This window comes from Papaver somniferum, chromosome 10 (genome assembly GCF_003573695.1).
Source record: "Papaver somniferum cultivar HN1 chromosome 10, ASM357369v1, whole genome shotgun sequence".
NCBI classification, from domain to species: Eukaryota; Viridiplantae; Streptophyta; class Magnoliopsida; order Ranunculales; family Papaveraceae; genus Papaver; species Papaver somniferum.
Window position 1 is genome coordinate 99,319,142 of NC_039367.1, and position 21,778 is coordinate 99,340,919.

Consider the following 21,778-nt stretch of genomic DNA (forward strand, 5'->3'; position numbering starts at 1 on the left):
TGTTAGGATCTTCACAGACCGCCAGACCCTACTTCTGGGCCCGACCACATAGTACCAATATTGTCCCCACTTGACCACCTGTTGCAGAAGGTGTAGGGTTTTAATCTAAAAGGACTCGGTGCTATGTAAGGAGATGCCCAAGCTTATTAGGCACCACATGTACTTCCTCTTATTCCATGTGGGACTATCCTAGCCATACATATGTGGTTTACATCGCGCCACATACTCCAACAATCTCCACCTTGGCGATATTAAACCAATTCACTAATACAATCATACTCCACCATGTGATCACCGTCCGTATACGCTACCCATCGAACATGATTATTGTCACTACGCGCCCTGGAACCCTACTCCTCCTTGAGTTAATGGGAAGGATAGCACTAACTCCACCTTGAGCACAACCTTGTACACCTAGAAACCTGCTCCACCTGAGTTAATCGGTGCGTCACTAACTCCACCTTGAGCGCCAGCTCTACTTTGGGCCTTGCCTGCTCCACCTTGAGTCTGACTCCACCTGCGCCCTAAACCGGGTGACATCCACAACCACTTCTTCGTCCGGACAGTAGCCCCATCCATAGGCTCTGATACCAATTGTTAGGATCTTCACGGACTGCCAGACCCTACTTCTGGGCCCAACCACATAGCACCGATATTGTCCTCACTTGACCACCTGTTGCAGCAGGTGTGGGGTTTTAATCTAAAAGGCCTCGGTGCTATGTAAGGAGATGCCCAAGCTTATTAGGCACCACATGTACTTCCTCTTATTGCATGTGGGACTATCCTAGCTATACATATGTGGTTTATATCGCGCCACATACTCCAACACAGTGTTTTAAAGAATATTATCTTCTTGTAAACATTGAACAGGTCAAAATATTCCAGTATTTCCAATTTTATTAGTTTGAGCAACTTGAACAGTTGGAGTAACATAAATGGTATGAATAACAGAATCTTCAGCTTCACATTCTGAACTGTCACAAATATCAAAAGGTTTTTTTAAGGGTAAAGTTTCAAATTTATCATTTGTTGAAGATGAATTAGGCTGCTGAATTGATGATGAAGTAGATTTGAGTTGTTGAGGAGTATGAAGATCTTCTGAATTATTTGCAGTGCTCTTTGCTTTTTCCACTCTACATTCTGTGATAAAATATCCTACCATTTTACAAGTGGTGCAATATTTTGGACAGTCTGGAATGGAGACTTCTTGAAAGAAACCCCCATATTTAGTTCATATCCATACTTTGTTTGGGATTGGAAAAGCAAAATCTACTTCAACCAATACATTTGCATAATATCCAACATCACATTTGGCTGTTGCTGCATCAATCTTAATTGGAGTACCAATTTCCTTACATATCTTAAAGAGAATTGATTCACTCCAGAATTCAAGACCTAAACCTGGAAATCTCACCCAAACAAATGCCTTGGAAGTTCTTTGATTAGCAGGTCTGAAATTATAAACCCAATTTCTGACTTTCAATACTTGATCTGTAACTTCCCATATTTGAGATTTGATATAATCACGATCTGTAGCATTATCCAGTTTAATTGTAAAGAAGCCTCTACCAAATGGAATTAGTTTACATTCTCCAACTAATTTCCATTGATTTCGAAGAATTATAGCAGCATCTATAAATTTGATTTTTTGTAAATTTAATCTACCAATTAGAGAAAACCTCCATGGATCTAAACTTTTCTCAAATAAATCATTTGGTAGTTCAATGGAAGGAATTTTTATTCCTTCAACTGAAGATATTTTTGCAGACTCGAGTGATGTTTTAGAACCAGTATTCATCATAAAATACCTGAATTAATACCAAATAATCCCAGAAAAACATGATGAATGATGTAAGAATTCAACAAATTCACCTGAGATTAATGCTAGTTTGCACAGAAAACAAGATTGACGAAGAAAATTTTCCCCGAGTTGAACTCCGATTCAGTCGCCGATACGCAGAGCCCCAGCACGAGATAAGCAGTTCAGAATTGGTGCAGTACAAATCTTTTCTTTCAGAACATTAAATCTTATGTCCATTGCTTCTGTCCATTCAAACTTCTCTTTCTTGAGGAAGTCAATTATGGGTGTACAAATAGTGTTAAAAATCTTCACAAATCTTCTATAAAAGGAAGCCAAACCATGAAAACTACGAATATCTCGAATAGAAATAGGAACTGGCCAATATTTTTATTGCTTGAACTTTAGAAGGATCGAAATGTATGTCATGATTCGATATCACATAGCCCAGAAATGTTACTGATGAAGCCATGAAGGTATACTTTTTCGGATTAACATATAAGTAGTTTTCAGTAAGAACTTGAAATACTTGTGACAGATGATCAAGGTGTTCTTGTTCACTTCGACTAAAAATCAAAATGTCATCAAAATACACAATAACAAATTGACTAAGAAAGGGTTGGAGAACCTGATTCATGAGTCTCATATAGGTACTTGGTGCATTAGATAATCCAAATGGCATGACAATCCATTCATATAATCCTTCACGCGTCTTGAATGTTATCTTCCATTCTTCTCCTTCCCGAATTCGTATATGATGATATCCACTACGTAAGTCCAACTTTGTGAAGATAATAGAACCCGAAAGCAAGTCGATCATGTCATCAATACGAGGTATATGAAATCTATAAGGAATTGTGATTCGATTTAATGCTCTGCAATCGATACACATCCTCCATCCACCATCTTTCTTGCTAACTAAGAAAGCAGGGCTAGCACAAGGGTTGTTGCTAGGTCTAATTAAGCATTTTTGAAGTAAATCATTCACTTGTCCTTGCAAAATCTCATGTTCAGTAGGACTCAACCTGTAGTGTGCTTGATTAGGTAGAGAGGCTCCTGGAATAAAATCAAGATAGTGCTTAATATTCCTTAATGGTGGTAATGTAGTTTGCAACTCATCTGGAAAAAAAACACTATATTGAAATAACAAGGGTTGAACCTTGTCAGGTAACTCAATCATAGGTTTAGATTCGTCATGGGAGTTTAAAGAATGTTGTTGTCGTAAAGAACAAACAATAATGTCTACAATAGTACTGGTTTTTTCTTCACAATGTTCTCGAATAACTGCAGTTGATTTTGATGGGCACAGAATTTTGGTTCTCCCATTATGAATGAAAGTATAAGTATTTTCGAAACCATTGTGTACTGCCTGATGATCGTACTGCCAGGGTCGATCAAAAAGAAGATGTGTTGCAGTCATATCAATAACATCACATAAAACTGAATCTTTATAACCTTCAAACGTGGAAGTCACATAGAATTGATGAGTGATATCTTAAGTACTTGAGTTATTAACCCATTTCACAGAGTAAGGTACTGGATGAGGATGTACTGGTAGACCGAGCTTTCTAACCACGTGAGCAGCAACATAATTATCGACACTACCTCTATCAATTATCATATTACAAATCTTACCACCAATATAGCACTTCGATCTAAAAATACCGTGTCTTTGAGAAGGACATGGTTGTGTAAGAAGAACTGGACGAATCATACCAACAAAATTGTCTTCATCTTGAGTTGCAGGTGAATCGTCTTCATTGAGTTCAATAAAATCATCATTAACTTCATTAATTAACTGAGTATCGGCAATAAAAACATTGAATTTTCGACACTCACTAGAAGTATGTCCAGTTTGTTGACATTTATTGCACTTGTCTCTCCGAAACTTGGCATAAGCATTACTGTTCTTCTGTTGTGGTGGAAATTATTGTTGATTTCTGGGAGGTAAACGATTTACAGAAGTAATAGCAGCTCGATTTTGTTGGAATTGAGTCTGTTGAACAGTTTGAATCTCCATTGGAGTAGGCAAAATAAGTGTAGGGTTGACGATATGCATGGCTAATATCATCTTGATATGAAGACCTAGAATAATACATTGGAGTAGTTTCTTGATAATTACCTGGAGATGAAGTATTATTTCTGTAATTACCTTGATAATGACTTTGTCTAGGTTGAGAGATCTTAGATGAACGAAGAAGATGACGTTCAACTTTAATCGCCTGTTGGATAGCTTCAACCATGGTGAAAAATGACTGAACCATTCCATGTTGAATCAAAGTATTCAACCCTTCTATAAATCTGGCTACTAGTTGTTCATCGACTAACCGTGTTCCCTGTCTACAGTTTTGAAGTTTAACAAACAATTGTTGCTTGTAATCTAGAGGAAGGAATTTAGATCGCAGTAACTTGCGCATTCGATCCCAAGTACGAATAGGAGGTTTTGAAGAGTTAACTCTGTCTTCACATAGTTTTTTCCACCAAGCGGCAGCACCTCCTTTAAGCTTATATGCAATAAGTCTAACTTTAGAATGATCTGGAATCTCCATAAACTGAAAGAAAGACTCAACTTCATAAAACCAATCTAAAACTTCTTCAATTTTGAAAATTCCATTAAAACTTGGAATGTCAGCCTTTAACTTGTATTTAGGTAAAGAACTGTAAGGATTTTGTGAAGACCTAAGCCTTTTGTCTTCAACCCAAATTCTTTCTTGGTGTTCTTCCTGAATGTCGTCATCCTCACTGTCATCAATATGAAGAACATATCTCTTCTTTGGGGTAAAACCAATAAACCCTTCATGTTGTAGGTTTTTTTTTTATTTGTTGCATAATTTCATCAGGAATATCATCATTATGCACAAACTTATTCTTCTTTGATGATGATGGTTTTTTAGCTTCATCCATGAGCTTCAAAGTTTCTTGATCTTCAATCTTAAGAGTAGTTACAAACTTGTCTAGAATCAGATGAATATCTTCAAACTTCTTTTCAGAATTTGCAAACTGAGTACAACAAGTTTTCTCTAACTTGGTTAGGTTATCTGAAACCGCGACAATATTTGTATTAACTGTAGCTATACCAGCATTAGCAGCATTACTAATAGTAGTACTTGTAGTAATAAGATTGGTAAGATTGGTAATAGCTGCGTCGAAAGCTTCTTGAGTAACGTTGCCAGCCATAGAGGTAAAAAAAAAATTATTCATAAAAGGGTTGGGAAACGATTAAGACAGGATCTAGTAAATATTGAAAAACCTAAACTAAGCGGATAATACCAATTGATGTAGTATAAGGAAAAAGAAAGCAATGCAGAGATTGTCGGAGGCAGAGAAAGAAGAAGAAGAAACAGAGAAAATAGAGGAAGAAGAAGATGTTTTAATAATAATCGATTGTTAATAAGATGTGTCTCACACAAGAGCAAGACTAGACTTTATATAGGCTTAAGAAAATAACTAAACTAGGAAAAGCAGAACGAAAAGGAAAACTAAAAGAGTCCTAAAATAAGGAAAGACATAAACTAGGCAAACTTAGAAGTTAATCTTCTATGTGGAATCTTCTGGAACATGTATATGCCTTGCATCACTACTGCACCATCTCTTGCCGTCTTGCAGCCATGACTGCAGTGAATATCTTCAAGAGCTACGAGAGGATTTTGAAGACAAGATGGAATCAGAGAAGGGGTGCGAGTAAGACTGCGTTTTTAAGAAGGTTTTGGAGAAGTTTCTTGACCTGAAATGTTGTTGTTGATAATTGTTGGGACCTTAGTCCCACATTGGTATACGAGGATTAATTGGGTAGTTATAAGTCAATGGGATCCCTTATCTAGTCAACCGGTTTTCGAGTTGAGTTCTACCCAGGGGCTTATGACGAGTTGGAGTCGGTACCCTAACATTTTGTATCAGAGCCAACCACCACGACCCATGCCCACTCCACGGAAGGGGTGACCTATAGGCTAGATTAAAGTATAGGGGCACCTATGTATGGGCGTCGTTGTCACCAGCATTGAGTACTGCTAGGCGAGTGGAGCCGCCATAAGAGAAATGGCTACCGTCCGGCCAGTGTCGATAGAGTGGACCAACGAGGACATTGGGTCTGGAAGCGTGTTGGGACCTTAGTCCCACATTGATATATGAGGCTTAATTGGGTAGTTTATAAGTCAATGGGATCCCACATCTAGTCAACCGGTTTTCGAGTTGAGTTCTACCCATGGGCTTATAACAAGTTGGGGTCGGTAGCCTAATAATAATGGGAAATGAATGGAGTGTGTTTGATGAATGTTTAGAGACATGGGTTTGTTGTGATTTTTAATTTACAGGTGAATGGAGTGTAGAAGATGATTTCTTGACTGAGAACAACACCACCAGGTTATACACACAAGTTTGTTTAAAATCCTGAACGACTGGTTGTATTTTTGTTGTTGAGATATGAAGGAGGTTCAATGGATCTTCGAACTGGAAGACTGTGACCTGGAATAGAGCTGGAGGTACAAGAGTTATGGATGAATTATGGGGTTGTATGAAGAACAAAAGTGGTTGGTTTGTGGCAGAAGTGGTGGAGTTTCAAGACAAACACAGCTGAGAAGAAGGAAGAACGGAGGAATATGCTGGAGTTTTGAACCGGGGAAGATGATGGGGCTGATGTTGATAATAAGAACTGAATTGAAATGTGTTTGAATGCTTGAACGACTGTAGTTTGTTTTGGATGTGAAACTTTGGCAGGTTACAGGGTCTTGGTCGAGTATTATAGGGAGATGGTGATGTTGTTCGTGTGATCTACAGTTGAGGTCGTGAAGAATTCAGGCTGAGAAAAGAAGAAAGTGGCTGAGTATGGTGGACTGCCTTACAGGGATTTGATCTGGAGGTGTATTCGCAACAGTATGGCTTGAGACCTTGGGGTTTTCATCAAGTTTTTATGCAGACAGTTAAGCAATGGAACTGGTGTTGTTGCCATGGTTCGATGGCAGTTTAAGACTTGTTTGCTGCTATGAATTGTGGTTGTGGATTTTGAGGGTTCAGGACTCGATAAAGGAATGGAGATAGCATGGAATGATGAGTACATAGTGGTTCGAAGAAAAGGCTTAATGGCTCATGGTTCAGTGGCTGTGCGCGAGGGTTGTCTGGCATTGGCTTGGACATGATTTAGAAGCCAACATGGTAAGCTAACTTGGGTACCAGTTTTTCTTGATTTTATATATGGACTGAGCCGTGAAATCAAGTTAAGAACACGACTTATTGCTGAGAGTTTGGGAGTTAAACGGCTGAGATTTGGAAGCTAGCAGAGTTTATATTGAGCAGGGATTGAATAGTCAGTGAAAGTCATAAATTACAGGGTCAGAAACTATATAAGAGAACCCTAAAACATTAACTGGGGTGACCTTTTTAATATGAGAGAAACGGCGCAGCAACTTTCATAGAAGTACTAAGAAGCTGAACCAGATGCTAGCTTCCAGGAGTAACACAGCAGCAAACTTGGTTTGTTGCCCTGGGTTTATTCTCAACTCTCTTTTCTTTAAACAACTTTTAGTCCTTTGTTGAAGACAATGTTTACTATGAGTAGCTAAACTATCTTTGATTAAGGGCGATCTCAAAGACCGGAATATGAACTAATGATTGATATGAAATAGCTCGTTTTCTCGCCATTATTTCCATTACTGTTTCATTTCTACCGTGCTAATTATGCTAATGAGTTATGTGTTAATTGTTTAAGTTCGAAATTGAATGATTAATTCATATCTCTATTGCTAGTTTAGAATTTCTTCGACCCGTAATTGTCTAGAAACTATAAACACAAGTAGCCATATATGAGTATTGATGATGAGACTTTGTTAAGTACTCATATGTAGAAATTGACACTAGTAGGTAATTCATTCTTTTGATTAAATCGTACCTTATATCACTAGGAACAACCTTATCTCACAAAACTTAGAGCACTTGTTTAAATTATACCTAGTAAGCATACCTCTAGGTAACTTGAATAAGTAGAATGCGGTAGTTGAGTGCTTCCATATCCGGTGAGATTATGAGACAATATCGGAATAGTTGAGCGTACTAATTATTCTAGGATTGTTAGTAACAAGATAATGCGAAGAACGTGATTATATATCAATTAGGTTTATATTTGGTGGTCGAGAATGGATCCTTAATCAATCTCATCTCATATTTGAATACAACTTTGTGATTTCAGAATTTCTACAACAAACTTGCTAAGAGTATTTGCATAACAACTTTTGCCCAATACCTCCCTTGGGACGAATTTGCTTTCATTATATCACTTTCTAGCGTAAAGAGAAGTAGAAATATTATTTGCGAGTTGACACCTCGTCAACAACCTGTGATATTTCAATTATAAGATAAACAATATAATTCGGAGAAGAAATAAAACATACACCAGAAATTCTGTTAACAAGGAAACTGCAAATGTAGAAAAAAACCTGAGACCTAGTCCATATTTGAACACCAAACTATATTAAGCCGCTACAGACACTAGCTTACTTCCAATTAACTTCGGACCGAAATTTAGTTGAGACCGAATTAAACCCCCACAACAATTCAGTTACAGTCGCATTCCTTACGCCTCTTGAATCCCATCAGGACTCCGCGCATATGATTCCATTAGCTGACGTCCTTTATAACCTAAGAGTTGCTTCAACTCAATTGAAGACTTTAAACCAATATTCCTCTCACAGATAATCCTATATGTGTGATTTCCTTTTTGATCATAGATCACGGTGAGACTGGAAATCGGTGGCAATAGACAAAGTCTAGCTAACCTTAAAATCCGGACTTATGCTTCCTGAAGATTAGCCTAGATTATTATTCACCTCAATAGTATTAAATTTTTGGAATCAACAAAGTTTGAGACACCGAGAACTTTGTGATTTCTATCTATCTTAATTGATGAATCTTGCTCACAAGAAGCTTGACAAAATCGTTTTAAAGAGTAACCTTATGGTGAAAATAATCACAAGATAAAATGTACGCAAAACAAGATACAATATGTGTCAAGAAGGAATGGGTTACCTTTCTTGAGCATGCTGTGCGTCCTCATTTTCATGCTTGGGAGGAGGCACAATTTACCAATAATCAAGTTATGTTAATGTTATAGAATTGCTCGGTCGAACTCGCAAGTGTTGATATCTCAAGCTTGTTGTGAAATTTAGTTGATCAAAACTATATCTTGATTTCTAGTCTACTACGTAGTCATGTCTCGGTTTAGGATAAAAGTGTGTAGTTGAGCATCGTACTTCACCGCATTCACCATTTGAAGAAGAAGATCAACTGAAGACTTTGGATTGGAGATCAACCGAAGAACTCTGGAGAAATTTGTCGACAAAAGGTATATGAAGACTGAATCATCTATTCACTCAGATATATTCTATTATATCTACTAAAATGAGACTAAGTCGTATGACTAAGTAGAATTTAAATTCTTGCACAATGAAAATTTCGAGTTGTGTTTATTCCAAATATGTTTCTCGAAATATGAGTTAAGCTATGTCATTCGAACAATTTATTGTTCAAGATGATCAATTGAAAATAGCCTTGAATAATGATATGTGTGAGATTATCATTACTCAGGAATGTTCTGATTTGATTCATTTCAATCATGTAAAAATAACCTTGAACATTTTATATGATCTGTGTGAGACAATCATCTAATATTAACTTGGGATGTTACATAATTATTAAGTAATCATTTGAAAATTACTTGGAACAAGTGGTATGTGTAATATTACCATTGTCGTCTTCCGGGGATGTTTCAAATGGATTATCGAAAGTTTTACAGAAATAATGACTTCTGGATACAAGACGGTATGCGTACCTAGTACACGTACTGGCGTAATTGTGATGGGTCCGGAGATGTAGTACACGTACCGGCGAGACTAGGAAAGGTCTGGAAGTTTAGTACGCGTACTCATCAATACACGTACTAGTCAGTTTATGTTTGGCTAAAGACACCTTGGTATACATACTCAGTATGCATACCAAAACGTCTATTCTCGTGAACTCAGGGGAGTATGCATACTTAGTAGGCAGACAAGAGTCCCTGAACTGTAACTGTCGTGAGGGTAACATACTTAACATGCATAACTTAGCATTACAACTTACGAACTGGATGTAATACACATACCCAGTACGCGTACTTACCCAATCGAAAATATTCAGATGCATTCGAAAATATTTATATGAGATATCGAGCATTTGAACAACTCTCAGAAAACACATGTTAGGTATATATATTTGATCGCCGATTATTTGGTTGATTATCAAGTGGAATCTAAAGTGTTTTACGTAAATAACGAAAAGCTTATTACGTTCTGAAAACACTGGGGGTACCAAAATACACCACTAACTTTATCTTAGGCAATCTGTATGGAAAAACTCAAATATCAATTCTGAGAGTTCAACTTAATGAATCTCAATCAAAGAATAATCTCTAGAGTTATATATCTTTCTCTCACAATCATAAAGTTTACAGAGACTAGTCCATGAACCTGATTTACGTGTGAGAGTACTTGGGTGATTCCAAAGATCAGTTTCCAAGTAATCAATCAAGTTGTATCCAACAAACAAGGATGGATGTATCTACTTGATTGAATTTACATATAACCTGTGATATTTCAATTATAAAGATAAATAACATAATGCGGAAAAGAAATAACACAGACACCAAAAGTTTTGTTAACGAGGAAACCGTAAATACAGAAAAACCCCGGGACCTAGTCCAGATTGAACACCAAACTGTATTAAGCCGCTACAGACACTATCCTATGACCAATTAACTTCCTAGTGGAATGTAATTGAGACGGAATTAAACCCTCACAGTAATTCATTTACAGTCGCGTTCCTTACGCCTCTTGAACCCCAACAGGACTCCGTGCAAATGATTCCCTTAATTGATTTCCTTTACAGCCTAAGAGTTGCTTCAACTCAATTGAATACTTTAAACCAATCTGCCTCCCACAGATAAGCTTATATGTGTGATTTTCTTTTTGATTGTAGATCAAGGTGAGACTGGAAATCGATAACAATAGACAAAGTCTAACTAACCTCAAAATCCGGACTTATGCTTCCCGAAGAGCACCCTAGATTATTATTCACCTCACAAGTATTAAAATTGTGGAATCAACAAAGTCTGAGACGAATAGAACTTTGATGATTTCTATCTATCTTGATTTATGGAGCAAGCTCAACAATCGATCAAGATCATGATACTCGAGCTATCAAGATAAACAATAGCTAGGCATGGCTTCAAGAATCCCTGTAAAGTCTTTGTAGTCGCTAAACCCTAAAAGGGTTTTAGGAATAGGATGACTCTAGTTTACAACTAGGACACAAGAAAAAGTAGTACCGAGATTCAAAGATCCTAGTTGCTTGAGGTTCCTTTTTTATAGACTTTCAAAGCATAGGTTTCTCGAGGTTTAAGCTAAGATAGCTTTGGAACCAAGCAATCAATATCCACCATTAGATAAATCTTTAAAAAGTGATTGACATATCAAGATATACACTCTGGTTAAGATAAACCCGAACCAAACCATGTACAAAGACAACGTTCATGAATGGTTAGCCGAGACTAGCCAACTAAACTATAAGCTTGAGCATTTTCATATAACACTTAAGACTTAACTCGAGTCAGAATCATGTGATCAAATATGTTTACAATGTTTATGAGAGATTATTCAAATGCTAATAATCTCGGAGAAATAATTTTATGTGCATATGAATTTAATTGACATGGTAAGTAGGTGTACTGGGTATATATACTTAACTTGTTCGTGAACAGTTATGTCATGGTACGTGTATCAGTATGCATACCTTAAGACATAACCAAGTTTCGGAGTTCATAGAACTTTTCCGGTATGCGTACTGGTATGGATACCATTAAAACATAACCTAGTTTCGGAGTTCACAACACTTTTATGGTATGCGTACCGGTATGGATACCAAGCCGGTTCCGAGACCAACAATTATTTTCTAGTATGCATACGAGTATGCGTACTGATCCGGTTTCACGAGTTCAGAGACTTTTCAAGGTATGCATACTAGTATGCGTACCAAAAAGTTGTTATTGACATATAGCTACTTCGGTACGTGTACTAGGTACTACGGTTCCGTACCTATAACAATTCTCTCAGTTTGTAAGACTGATATGCATACTCTCTTGTATCCGAGAATAATAGTATTTCTATATTTCTCTCTAAATCAATTCGAAACAATCCCAAATAACATCTATGACACATATCACTGTTCCAGGCTATTTTCGAATGATGATCTTGAATCATAATTTAGATTACGAACAATAGATTGTCCTTAACCGAAATTCATCAAGTATGAAAAAATGTTCATTAAACTTATTCATATATATATATATATATATATATATATATTAATTACCAAGATAAACTTGACTCGAAATTCTTGATATGCTTATGATAGTCTAATTAGTTATGTGACATCGTCTCATAGATAGAAAGATGAATATAACTTGAGAAATAGGTGGTTCAATCTTCACTTACCTTTTGTTGAAGAAGTTTTTCAAAAGCTTCGGTTGATCTTCGCCTTTAAATGGTAGAACATAATGATGACTGTCGTGATGTCTGCTTATGAACTACACATCTATCCTAATCCGAGACTTAACTAATTGTAGACTACAAATCAAGATATAGTTTTGGCATATAAATTTAACAACAATCTTGAGATAGAAACACTTGTGAGTTCGACCAAGCAATGCTCTAAAAATACCCTAAAGAACAAATATAAGTTCCGAAACTTACATAACTTTTTCGGTTTGCGTACCGTGTATGGATACCAACCCGGTTTCAAAACCAACAGTTCTTTTTCGGTATGCATACTAGGTATGCGTACCAATCCAGGTTCACGAGTTCATAGACTTTTTGTGGTATGGATACCAGGTATACGTACCACTAAGTCACTGTCGACATATAACTACGCCGGTACGTGTACTGGGTACATGTACTACGGCTCCGAACCTATAATAGTTTTCCCAGTTTGTGAAACTGGTATGCATACTGTCCTACATCCAGATTTTCAGTAGTTCTATATTTCTCTCTAAATCAATTCGAAACCTTCTCAAATAACATTAATGACACATATCACCATTCCAGGCTATTTTAGAATGATAATCTTGAATCAAAATTTAGATTATGAACAGTAAATTGTTCTTAACCGAAATTTTATCAAGTATGAACAAGTATTCATTAAGCTTACTCATATATATTTCGAGAACTAATTACCAAGATAAACTTGACTCGAAATTCTTGACATGCTTACGATAGTCTAACTAGTCATACGACAACGTCTCATAGATAAAATGATGAATATAACTTGAGAAATAGGTGGTTCAGTCTTCACTTACCTTTTGTTGAAGAAGTTCTCCAAAAGCTTCGGTTGATCTTCGACTTCAAACGGTGGATCGCGGTAATGTCCGATTTACAACTACATACTTATATCCAAATCTGAGACTTAACTAATTATAGACTAGAAATCAAGATATAGTTTTGAAAACTAATTTGACAACAAGCTTGAGATAGCAACACTTGTGAGTTCGACCGAGCAATGCTTTAACAAGACATTACATCAGTAATGCAACTCAAGATAGTGATATCTGTCATGGGATTCATGTGTGTTGACCATACGGTTGTAGTCGCAGTGATACTGATGGAACTAAGTAACTAGGGGTAGATTACTTGGTCTCAACTATACGAAGTTGGCTTTCTTTTTTGTATAACGGCTTAATTATGAGAGTATTCAAAACTGGAGTAGGTCCCGAGGTTTTTCTGCATTTGTGGTTTCCTCGATAACAAAATCTTGTTGTGTCATTTACTTCACTTCCGCATTATAATTGTTTTAGTATCATAAAGTAAATAACACTAGTATGTTAATCCTAGACACTTGATTGTGATCCTATAGTATAACGGTTTCATACTGTAACTATTATCAAGTGTATACCTTGTTGTTATATTTTCTCGACTTTTTCCATAGACGATGACACTTGGTATCGAACTTATAGGTTGAACCGAAAAGATTTTGGTTTACTTGGATACCCTCGTCATTTCAATTGGTATCCGAGAAGGCAAACACGAAAAGATAACAATCCGAGAAGACTTGAATTCATGGATGATTCAGTATGCACATTGCAAGATTGCGAATACTAAAAAGTTTAAAATGTTGCTTCCTCTATGACCCATGATCCTAGAGTTAAAATGATCAATAGCACATTTGTTATGTCTGACTCTGATGTCGAATGAGATTATAAAAAAGAGTTGGTAAAACTCTTAAATTCTATTAGACGTATGTATTCTGAAATGCTATTAAAGACAAAATCTAATCTTCTTAGACAAGAAGTCAGATACAAATACATGCAACTTGATACTCTGTCCAAATAGAATATGTATCTCTTTGTCAAAGTATAAGTTCTTGATAAACCACTAACTCAAGAACAAGGATTTCAATCTAAGATTCTGAGTAATGAACCTGTTATAGTTTCTTCTAATGAAGAAACCAAAAGTCCTTGCTCGACTTTTACAGATCGTGATAACAAGTCATGTTTGATCACATCTGAAACAGATCATGATGAAGCTAATCTGCCTAGTAACATTAAGTCACAAGAAAATGAAAAGACTTCTTCTACTACTACTACTACTACTACTACTACTACTACTACTACTACTACTAATGACCAGACGAAATCTAATTCAAGGTGAACTTTGAACCGATTTCGTGCAAAGGATCATAAGGAATATATCTTTCCTTCACTTGACAAGAAACTTTTGCTTCTTCAAAATACTCGTGTAAAAGTGTTGAAAGAAGTATATTTTCTTAAAAGACTGAAAGATTATTCCTCAGTAGAAAGACAGATCATGCCTCAAAACTATAATATAAACTCAAATTACTTAAATAATAGAGTTGATGATCACTTTTGGAAAAAGGTTCCACCTCACTCATAAAAACCGTCTTGGTTCATATGAAGGCATTTTACCTATGGGGAATTTCCAAAAGAAAGGAAAAGAGACAATTTCTGCCAAGAAAATCAATCAGAAATGGGTTCCAAAAAATCCTACAATTTATTCTGATGATCAAACTGATGTGTATGATAAGAAAATCCTTAGAATGATAAGATCATACGAAAATATTATTAACAGAATTAAGAGAGATTTGTCTATCTCCGAAAATTCTTACATTAGTCCAATTTCTCCTCATGATCCTACCTGCACCATCACAAGGAAAGATCAAATTCTTGGGAGAAAATATTTTGGGCAGAAATCTCCAAAAAGAAACATGAACGATGGTTTAGATACTCTTTGTAAGCATGACAAAGCTTACTCCAATACAACTTAATTGTATGGAGTTAGTGCACCCTCATCCAGATTTGTGCTCATATTATCCAGGATGAGGAAGCACATGAAATGAGAGCATATTTATTGTGTTTGTAAATATCAAAAAATCCATGACAAAAGTGGGTAACTACGAATCCATGTTGTCTAAAAGTTCATGTTAACACCGATTTCCGGTAATTAGAGTTTATTTTAAAATTTTCGGATTTTTAATGTTACCCTATAGGGAATATTCTTTTCCTAGATTGAGGATTTCATACAATATTTTATGGAAATAAAATATACTTTGTATGTTTTGATTTACGGAAATCTCTTTGATATTTCCTGTCTGAAAAAATGTTTTCTTATTAACGTAAGGAAATTCCCTCTTATATGTATCAAGAAGCCCTGATAAACTTTTTAAATTATTTGAGCATGCCTCCGATAACTCGCAGTGTTACAAAGACAAATAAATAGGAAGCTTGAAGAGTTAAGAAGTGTCAAGGAATCAATACAGAAAGGAAGAAGAAAGGTTGTTTTAAAAGATATGTTTGATTATGAGTATGACAGTTCTACAAGATCTCAAGAGGAGTCTTGTCTTCTTGCTTTTAATTTTCAAGATTCAAAAGAAACCAAGTTGATACCTACTGATAGTATGGTGAACTGAGAACCAATCTCATAATAACAATTCAAAATCAAGACTAAAAGATAGAATTGAAGAGACAATGACTAATTTTGCAGAGTTGAAACAACAATTCGAGAAACATGAAAAACAAGAGATGGTTACTAACAAGTCTCTTGAGACATGCTTCAAGAGTTTGAACAATGAAGAGACCTTAGTGATCAACCAGAGCACCACTAAAGATTAAGTTAGCTTCTGTAATACTTGATCTTAAGAATAGACTATTCAATTGTTGATTTATTTCAATGTTTGTGTTAAGTCTATTTAAAACTATCAATAATATGAACGATTGAGCTTTTATTTAAATCCTTTGTGTCATTCTTTTTGATGGTTTTGATTGTATAGCTTATGTAAATGAATATCTTCTATGCTTTTCTTTCGGTTATGAGATGTTATTTCAGTTTTCAATGACCCTAATTTTTGGTCTCATATTGTGGTAATCTCTTATAATTCGTGTGGCTTTTTGATTTAGCAAGGTTAAGTTCTAGTCTTTTTAGGTAGGCTTTATCAAAGTATCATGAAGAGATGTTGATTAAGACGCATGTGTGAAAGTCACGATGATGCTTTTATCATATGAGTTTCTTCTTAGGCTTTTACTATTGAAACGTGTTAGCTAGAAACCAGTTTTAACCTTTCTCTGGTCAAGGTTTTTTTGGTTTTTTTTTCTTTTTTTTTGCAGGGAATAACAACTCACAGTGGGGAGAGTTCTTATTGAACTGGTTCTTAATGATAATCTTTGTGGGGAGAGTGGTTGTGGAAATCAAGGGAAGAATTATACTTATAATCTTTCTTGATATGAAAACTAAGTTAATTCTAATCTTAGTTTGTCATATTGAAGCGCAAGGTACGATTTTTGTGTTCGTTAATCGTCTTTCTGCTAAGAAAAGATGATTTAATGTCCTACTCTTTGCTCTTGCTTAACGAAATGCGGTGCAATTGTTATATTTTCATTGTTTTATATGATTTTTGTGTTCCAATTGTTTATGGTTAAGAAAAACTTTGTTAACTATGATTTTTGTATTTGCTTAACGAAAAAGGGATCATTTGTTTTAGTCCTTTTGATTCCTGAGAAGCGTAACTAAGTTAATTCTGATTATAGTTTAAGCTTGTTATATTTAGGATTCGATTATTCAAGTCTAGTTGATTCCTTGATAAGAAAAACTAGATAACTAACCTAGTTTTTGTGTTGTCTAAAAGAAGGTATATTTGTTATAAGAATATTTGGAACCTGATAAGAGAAATTGAGTTAATTTTGATCTCTTCTGAGTCTTACCTAATAAAGTGATTATACATACATAATCGGTTCGGTTTTGTAACTAAGTTTTCTTAGTTGACTAATTGGACCAAGGGAAAATTGCTTTGGGAAATTGTTTCCTTGATGACATGCTAAAACAAGATTACTTAGGTAGTTTCGGTTTTGTATTGTCCATCTAAAATGGTATGTGAAACCTTCATGCTTAACTCTTATAAGTTGTACAAGTTCTTATGGATTTGTAAGATCCTTTAGGTTTGCTCTTATCTTTATTCGTTTCTTTGTCATTTTTGTGACAAAAAATGGGAGAAATATATGGAGTAAACAAGTGATTTATGATCACTAGGAAAGGATATATGTGTTTAAACGTAATATCTAATGAAAGAGTAAAGCATAGACTATGGGGAGAAACATATCATCTTGTTGTGTAGTTATTTCATACTACAAAGGGGAATAACAAATATGTTCGGATTGAATGTATACCTAGATTTCCTTAAGGGGGAATAAAGCTTTTGTTTTTCAAATATCAACAACGACATTTATTTTTTGAGTATATGCATGATATTGTGATGTTGAAACTTGGAACAAGCGTATGAAGAATGAGTTATTTTATAATTCATTTATCTCCATATATGAAACAGGGTTTTGTCACTAAAATTGACAAAGGGGAAGATTTCTAAAGCATTGCTCGGTTGAATCCACCAATTGTTGGTATGTCAAGTTTGATTGTCATATTTTAGTATCAAAAACCAATTAGAGCCGCTTGATTAAATGTACTAGAATTAACTTCGTTTAGGTTAGACTAGAAAGTATAGGAATGTTGAGACATACAAGTATTACCTTGAAGACCCGAAGAACGTGAAGACGTATCGACTACAATGAAAACATCATCCTTTCACTTGAGGTTAGTGATACTGACTTGACCTGTTTCCGTTACTAATCGTTACTTTCAAGTCATTTAAGATTGAAAACATAACATGCGGGGTTATATTTAATATTCTAGTATTAGACCTGGTCATTTTATTATGATCAAAGTGTCGAGGAAGAATATTGAATTACGAAATATAACGTTTATCATTTGAACTCCGTAAATGCGACATCGACATAATCTATGTAAATGGTTATTTAATTGTGTATTGGATATATATGTAATTTCATCCTAGGAAACTGTGTTTTATTACATATGTTTAAAGGAAGTACATACATGAAACTTGTAACGTAATCGAAAAGAAATCAATGGATGTTTTGGTCCGGTTTTCTATGAAGATCTTTGGATGACCAACTCGAACCTAAGGTGGGAATTCTGGTAGAAACGATCTTAACTTATGTTGAGAGTTATGATAGATCCGATCCCTACCTTCTTTGGGATACATGGATCCTAGATTTTGTTGGGAGTCTTGGTAGAACCGATCTTTACCTATATTGGGAATCTTGTAGAACCGATCCTATCTTTTGTTGGGAGTCATGGTAGAACCGATCCCTACCTATATTTGGAGACTTGGTAGAACCGATCTTAACCTATATTAGGAGTCATGGTAGAACCGGTCAAAAGAGAAAAACCAATGTTGGTAGAAAAACTTCAACATTCACATATTACTTACGGTTTTGCATCAGTTTGTAATTATGGTTTCCTAAATAAAAAAATTCTACATGTCGACATTTGTGTGAGTTTGGAATTATAGTTTCCTAAATAGAAAAATTCTAGATGTCTACATAATTTGAACAAACCAATATTGAATCATATTATGAGAAAATTTAAAAATAAAACATTTGAACATGTACATGATTTTTATCTTTAATTGTTCAAATATATTCCTTGATACCCAACGTGATACCAAACCGAAATATTGAGAATTGTTGTAGGGCCTACGGCCCAACTAGGGTTTGCCTTTCCATGTATATATATATGTTATTGTATCCATGTAACCCTACGACACATATAAATAAGAAACTCTCTATCTCTTTACCTTTCTATATTATTCTACTACAACACGTTATCATGCACGAAGCTATACCGCTGAGCTAGATTGGATCGGTTGATATTTTTCCATGGATGCGTTACCAGGTATTTCTTTTGAACAAAGAATATTCGTTTCATAATATATATTAGGGTTCCACGAAAGAATGGTTATCAAACATAGAGATTTAACCGTTATATTTTCACGAAAATTTAGTATGTTCAACCTAGTTAGTCTTTGTTTACTCTGTTAAAATTTCAATCAAATCGGAGTATGATGCAATCTCCAAATTATGATTTTAGTAGAACCGTCTTCGTTCAGAAACCCTAATTATAATAGCGTCAAAAAAACCTAAGTTTAGTAAAAATTTAACCGTTGGATTATTCTGTAATTTTTATATGTTATATATGTTATCCTCATAGAGATAGTGTAAAAATTTCATAAATATCCAACCATGGAAAGGTTTCCAAAGTACGTGATATTTTCTGCTGTGTCCACAGAAACGTGAATCAGAACAGTCATACGGCGTCATAAATATCTTTTTATCTAGCCGTTGGATTTCTTTGAAATTTTAATATGTTTGTCTAAACATTCTGATGAATTTATTGTAAAATTTCATCATGATCAGACGATGATGCATTTATATGTAGATCAGAATAGTTGAAAGAAGAATTTTATCAATTTTTAGGGTTAACGATATGTTTTTGGCTCATATGCTAATAGTTTCAAACTTACTATCAATGAGCCTGAATATTTCATATATAATGGACCATATATCAACCCAATGGACCGGGTCTTGACCAAATAGTTGACCATACTTTGACTAAACCAATTCGACTCTAATTTGACCTTTTGAACTCAGAAGTACTTGAGCACCATTAAAGAGTCTATGATGTGGAAGTTTGTGTGCACAAGTATAATACTTTCGCCATAAAAATCTTCAACTTGTAAAGATACACCTTTCAAAGAGGAAGCCATACCTTCAACATTTCCAAGGCGACATATGAACTTCAGACGATGTAATGCTTTGAAGGAAGTTTGTCGAAACATTCATTTTCCCCCGAACTTGAATGTTCAGTGGGATGTAATCCACTTTATAGACTATAATGAGTCAATAACTTTGACCATGATATGTTGTAATTAAAAGCACACCTCACGTTTTGTGGAAAGAAACCAAGTTTCGATGAGTCAGAGATGTAATTTTGGCTCCAGTAATAACGATACACAGTAAATGTATCTACCTATGATGGGACAAAGATGTAATTCTGACTCATACCAAAAAGAGATGCAAATATTGGTATAAGCATTTTACTAAGAATGATACAAGCGTTGTAATGCAAGTATCATATATTAGTAGTCAACTGCAAGAGATATAAGGAGTTTAAAGGAAATCGAACACACTATATTCTTGGAGAAGGTCATGCCCTAGTAAATACACTTACCCCCATTTTTTCTTACCTTTATTCAATCGAATTCGTGTGGTTAGATTCTACATTTGGATCCTAAACTGTTGTCTACATGATAGTTTGACATATAATTCCTTAGCTAAAATAAATAAATTTTTTTGCGAAGAATTAAATTCATTGTCTGCACTTATGGAATGAAAAGTATATCATTTTCATGAGATTGAAATAGTCTAAAGAACTTGAGATATACTCAAAATTACTTGAGTTATAAGGATCATTCGTACATTATGATGAAAATATATCATCTTCATGAACGGTAACACTCTAAAGTAAATGAGATAGATTTTATTTTGTTACGTAATAAGGTCACACCACTTGTTACACAAAACTCTTAAGGAATTTAATTTAGTTGTTGAACTATTTCCTTATAATGTGACTATGATGATTGGATGATCGAATCTTATATAGTGGTAAGAAGGTTTTCGTTCACTCGGACTTTGTTGAATTGATTCTAGGCTTAAATATAAATATACTAAAAATAAGAAATTATATACAAAATATGTCACGTGATGAAGAATTTACTGAGACTCGGGATTCCACTGCTTTTCATGTTCATGGGGTTCATAAAATAATCCTAGACATTTGTAGCTCAAAACAAAAGAAACAATAACTCTATTCTTTTCCAAAGTAGATTTCATAAAACATTAGTTGTAAGTTGTGAGCATGACGCATCAGAAGTAATTGAAACCAAGCATGCGACATCAAACAAAATAACAAATAATTAATAGAAATCATAAAACAATTAAATTCTATGCAAATAGTTATAAAAGAATTATTTTATTACCACATGAACGAAACACAGCCTCCTCCGTCGTCCCAGTGATGGGTCTAGTTCCTCATTATTATAAAGAAAACTAATAGAAGAAATAAAAGAAAATTGTGAAACTGGCTACCGGCTCACCGACTGTCCAATAACTCCCCTGGTTTCCTGTTCTCGACATCAATATATAGATTTCAACAAAATCTAACCTTCCTCTTTTAATTCTCTTCCACATGTCATGTCCAATGGGAGTGTGCCACTTGTCTAAGAATACACAATATCATCTAATAAAGACTCGCCACATGTCCGACCACTTGATTTTATTTTCATGGGAAATAAAATATTATATGAGCACATACTGATCTTATGCTCAAAATCAATCTTATTTAGTTGCAAAAGATATTTAATTTCCTTTCTTCCTCCACCATGTCGACATACCTCGTACATTAATTATTGAGTAGGATTTTTCATTTTACGTGATACCTCCTAAATCCTTCGAGAACTAATCACCAAGTCCTTCATCCTAAAATCCAC

At 35.0% G+C, this 21,778-nt stretch overlaps 1 protein-coding gene across 1 annotated transcript; it reads right to left on the reverse strand.

Moving 5' to 3' along the window:
• Window positions 1-1,231: 1,231 nt before the first annotated feature.
• LOC113316013 lies at window positions 1,232-4,975 on the reverse strand. Its single transcript, XM_026564248.1, has 6 exons — window positions 4,662-4,975; window positions 3,951-4,540; window positions 3,759-3,883; window positions 3,302-3,596; window positions 2,281-3,253; window positions 1,232-1,808 (listed from the first exon to the last, which is right to left on the reverse strand). Exons 1-6 carry the CDS (start codon window positions 4,973-4,975, stop codon window positions 1,232-1,234), a joined length of 2,874 nt encoding a protein of 957 aa, XP_026420033.1.
• Window positions 4,976-21,778: the final 16,803 nt, after the last annotated feature.